The 5,000-nt window shown below is 44.4% G+C and overlaps 1 protein-coding gene across 3 annotated transcripts in view; it reads left to right on the top strand.

Moving 5' to 3' along the window:
* LOC135109000 (rho GTPase-activating protein 7-like) overlaps positions 1-5,000 on the top strand; it is a 107,103-nt gene that overhangs the window by 69,978 nt on the left and 32,125 nt on the right. For all 3 annotated transcript variants that reach the window (XM_064019988.1, XM_064019970.1, XM_064019980.1), the window contains exons 2-3: positions 1,327-1,398; positions 2,058-2,200. In XM_064019988.1, coding sequence (XP_063876058.1) covers positions 1,327-1,398; positions 2,058-2,200 — 215 coding nt within the window. The remainder of the gene's footprint in view (positions 1-1,326; positions 1,399-2,057; positions 2,201-5,000) is intronic.

Genomic DNA, 5,000 nt, shown 5'->3' with positions numbered 1-5,000 from the left:
CTCCTAAAGCACCATCTTGTAGGCCTACCAGTGTCTCAGCCTAAAGCATTTGTGTGTTTTTAGACCTTCCTGTGTCCTACTTACTCGCCTCCTCCTCCTCCTCCTACCCACAAATCTTCCTCCTCTTCCCGCTTCTCTATCTTCTTCCTTCATGAGGTTTTTTTTTTCACATATCCTTTCCTCCTCCTCCTCCTCCTCCTCCTCCTCCTCCTCCTCCTCCTCCTCCTCCTCCTCCTCCTCCTCCACTTCTCTCCTTCCTCTCCAACCACCAACTTCCTTCTCTTCTTCACAAAAAACGATGGTAAACATGAACTTTTTAGGAGGTACTCGTCAAAAATAGTATGGAGCTACTCCCCCCCCTCTTCTTCCCTCTCCCTTCCTCCCTCTCTCCCTCCATGTATTTTTTTCTCCCTTTTTTTCTTTGGTAGGGGGAGGAGGAGGAAAAGGAAGGTAATATGTCAGTTTACATGAAAATAAATAAACAAAAACAAACTTGTGCCTCGCGTCATGTGTGTGTGTGTGTGTGTGTGTGTGTGTGTGTGTGTGTCCTTTAAGGAGCAACAGCAGGGGGTCTGAAAGGTGGTGTGTGTGTGTGTGTGTGTGTGTGTGTGTGTGTGTGTGTGTGTGTGTGTGTGTGTGTGTGTGTGTGTGTGTTTCTCCTCATTCCCATTCCATCCTCCTCCTCCTCCTCCTCCTCCTCCTCCGTCATGTCCTCACTCACTCCCCTCACTCACTCCTCTTCCTCTCCTGCTCATCCTTCACTCTCCCTCAAGAAGAGTCTCATTCATACTGGCCGAGGACACGCCATGTGCCTTTTAGTTTTTGCTTCCTGCACTATACACTTGCTGAAAGAGTAGTAGTAGTAGTAGTAGTAGTAGTAGTAGTAGTAGTAGTAGTCCAGCCCTACGCACATATTTTTGGCTTAGTCCCTGTTAAGTTATGTCACGTCATCTGATTCATTTTAATTTGTCCTAACCTAAAATAGTCTAACTTAACCTAACCTTAGCAAATTTTGTGCTTGCCCATGCCTAAAATTAGCGCTGGTGACTGATTCTAGTAGTGCTGCTGGTGGTAGTAGTAGTAGTAGTAGTAGTAGTAGTAGTAGTAGTAGTAGTTGTTGTTGTTGTTGTTGTTGTTGTTGTTGTTGTTGTTGCTGTAGAAGTAGTGCTTTTGATTCACGTACATATGTAGAAAAGTATTTGTTCCGTGTGTGTGTGTGTGTGTGTGTGTGTGTGTGTGTGTGTGTGTGTGTGTGTGTGTGTGTGTGTGTGTATTTCAGTGTAATGGCGCCTGTTTTTTTATGTTTTTCTTCTTCTCCCCCCACAGAGTTGGAAGCACTGGAGGCGTGCAAGTGGCTGAGGGCTGCAGGCTTCCCCCAGTATGCGCAGATGTACGAAGGTATGTACATGTGTGTGTGTGTGTGTGTGTGTGTGTGTGACCCTTGAATATGTGTCTGTCCCTCTCTTTAAGCTCTTCCTTCTTCATGCCTTCCGTTCGTCCTTCTCTCCCTCTCTCCTTCACCAGAATGCGTGTTTCCTCTCTCTTTCTTATATTACTAAGAATAATCCTGTCTTTCTTCTACTCCTATTGCTTCTTTCCCGTCCCCTTTAACACTCTCCTTGCCTCTTCCCTCTATTCTTTTCATTTTTTCCCACAGTTGGTGGTGACTTAAACACACTTTCCATTTTTATTTGAGTACCCCCTACGTGATTTGAGTCGATAAAAATAAAACCTCACTAGCTAAAAGGCTCTAAACTACTCCATCTTTGGTTTTGCTGGCTGTGGTGCCTTTCAGAGTGACATAAGCTTGCATTACTATTGGGATTGAGAAGACATCATAGCAGCCAATTTGATACCCCCCTCTCTATTTCCCCCACCACCTCACACACCCCGCCTTTCATTTCTGTCTTACAATCACTATTAAACAGAAGAAAACCATAGAAAACAATAAGTTAATACCCCTTTTAATTTCCACCACCACCTCACTTCCCCGCCTCTCCTACCTCCCCGCATCTCCCACACTATAACATCTTCACTCCCTTCCTCTCCCGTGACAGAGCTACAGTTCCCCCTGGACCTTGTGTCAGTGGAGAGGGATCACTCCTTCCTCGAGCGGGACTCCCTGCAGGCGCTCTTCAGGCGACTCACTGCTCTCAACCGCTGCGCCCGGATCAGACTCGACTCGGCCCGAAAGAGCAAGGTGAGGAACGCTGCTGGTGGCGCTGAAGGAGGAAAGAGCGGGGGCTGAAATGTAAAGTTACCAATATGAAAATGCTTCTATTAACTTCTATTACAGCCAATTAAGAGAGTGATAGGACGCCGTAAAGTTTCAGAATGTATAGTTTTATGCATTCTCAAACATTTCGACACCTGATCTTTCTGAAATTTTAAGTGCCAACATGAAAAACACTCTTAAAAAAATCATCCATTAACTTCCATCACAATCCGCTAAGTGTTTAAATAGAGACAGAGCACCGAAACCTTTGAGAATGCAGTTTTATGCATTCCCAAACATTGCTACGTCAAATCCCGATCAAGTATCTCCATTAGCAGTTATCAGTAGTTATCAGTAGTTATCGTGAGTCTTTAATGGTGTTTTTCACGATTCCAGTGATAGTTTAGCAACCAGACCAAGCAAGCATCTCAGGGGCCTTTGAAAACTGTCCTTATGAGACCCCAAACCATTTCAAAACACGAGCCTTATGTATGTAGTGGGTGGGAGGGGGGGCAAAGGAAGAAGATCGAGACCAGATGGGGTGAGGTAGATGGAGAAGATGCAGGGGGCGGAGAAGAACCAGTGGTGGGTAGCAGCAGTAGGATTGGTGGCAGTGGTACGGAGAGCATCATGTGAGTGGTGGAGGAGAGGCAGTGACAGGGGAACAAGATGGGGTGGAGGACGGGCGCTGCAGGTGGCGGTGCTGATTAGACGAGCTACAGCGGCTAGGAGGGAAGAGGAAGGACAGTGACGGAACGAAGAAGCGAGAGGAGGAGGAGGAGGAGGAGGAGGAGGAGGCTGTGGGTGATGGGAGTGGTAGAGGTAGTGGTAGAAAGACAATAACTGATGGGGGGTGTGGATGGACGGTGTTTGGTGAGGGATGAGGGAGCCAGAGAATGGAGGTGAGTGAAACCAGGCCCGCTATTCCGAAACCCTGTGGTGTCTTGTGCAGAATGTGTACTGTGGTGTGGCGGGAATTACTGGGGGTTTTCATGAGTAATTTGGTGAATGTAATATCTTAACAGGGAATGACTGGCTGATAGGAATTACTGGGGGTTTTTATGAGTGTTTTGGTGAATGTAATATTTCAACAAGGAATGAATGTCTGATAGAAATTATTGCATGGAGTTTTCATGAGTGTTTTTTATTAATGTGGTGATATTTTAACAAGGAATCTGCATCAGTAATTGAAAAAAAAATAGAAAAACACTTATGAGAACCTAATCGTCTCTGTAGGCTTTAAAAATACCCCCGATAAAAAAAATAAAAAAGTCATGAGAGAAGGTACTTTACATCAAATAAGGCGAGGACTATGAGCGAAGAGGAGAATCACTCGATGTAACTTGTAAATTCAGAAACAGAAAGGAGTTTGTCAGTAAGCAGACTAAACAAAAGAGATTGGATGCTGTGGAAGGAAGGACAGTGATGGAATAGGGGTTAGGAAGCGGCCTGGGTGGTTGAGGGTGAAGGAAGGGCAGTGGGAGGTGATGAGGGCATGTGTCTGTGTGTGTGTGGGTGGATGGAGGGAGGAAGAGGGATATTTCTGGGTGGATGGAGGGGTGGAGGGGAGTTGGAAAGAGTAGACGGTGATGGGCAGTGGGTAAAAGGGGTCTGTGTTTGTTAACGAGGTGATGGTGGTTGTGGTGGCGAAGGGAGACAAGGGGGTTGAGGTTAGGAGGGCAGGGAGGGGCCTTATGGGTGTGGGAATGTGAGAGGGAGAGAGAGAGAAGTGAATTAAAACATGTAGCTGTATTAGTCGCAGTAATGTGTGATAGGGTAATGTGATAGCTGAATTTGTAATGGTTGCAGTGGACGTACGCACGTAATAGTGTAGTATAGATATGGTATTGCATAGAGTGTAGCAGCATTATGAAGTGATAGTTGTAGCTGCAGTGGCTGGCCTTCGAAAAACATTAAAGTAGTAAAAAATGTCGATAATAATGATGGTTAATACAAAGATGAGAATAAATATATATATGTACTTGTGAAGAATATAGTGAAAGGAGGAGATTTAGTTAGTAGTAGTAGTAGTAGTAGTAGTAGCAATTTATTGACACCACAAGCCACGTTACAAGAATCTCCTTTCATATAACACGTAAAATAACATAGATGAAGCACGTACAGAAAACACACCCCCAACATAAATAAATAACAGCTGTGTTAATTAACTATAGAACTGCATTTTCTGTACTAAAAAATATTAATAAGGAAACAAAATAGAAGGCATTGGGATAGTTAGAAGAGAGACTAGAGAGTAATAATTGTAGTGGTAGTAGTAATAGTAGAGTGGTGGTGGTGGTAGTAATAAATGACTGGGGGAAAGGATAATGAGGGTATAAAAGGTGTGTTTATTTACAGGTGAAATGGGAAGGTTAATTGGCCTGCTAATTACACGGTAGTAAATTGGTAATAATGGTTAGTTAATTACTTCTGTTTGTCACTCACGGGTTGGTACAAATGACTGTTGTTATTATGATTTTAAGTGTTTCATTAGTCATTCAGAACGCTCCCTCTCTCTCTCTCTCTCTCTCTCTCTCTCTCTCTCTCTCTCTCTCTCTCTCTCTCTCTCTCTCTCCCTCATCCCCTCCCACACCACCACCACCACCACAAATCCATCATCTTCATCCGTCAATCTACAATCATTAATCAGTAGTCTATCATATCCTCTTCCACTCATCTCATGCTCAATCTTTAAAACCACTACCACTACCACTACCACCACCACCACCACCACTACCACAACCACTGATTTATCATTTCTCCGCTTCCACTGATCCACCTTTTC

This window comes from Scylla paramamosain, chromosome 2, assembly GCF_035594125.1.
Source record: "Scylla paramamosain isolate STU-SP2022 chromosome 2, ASM3559412v1, whole genome shotgun sequence".
NCBI lineage: Eukaryota > Metazoa > Arthropoda > Malacostraca > Decapoda > Portunidae > Scylla > Scylla paramamosain.
This window is presented reverse-complemented; position numbering and strand designations above follow the sequence as displayed.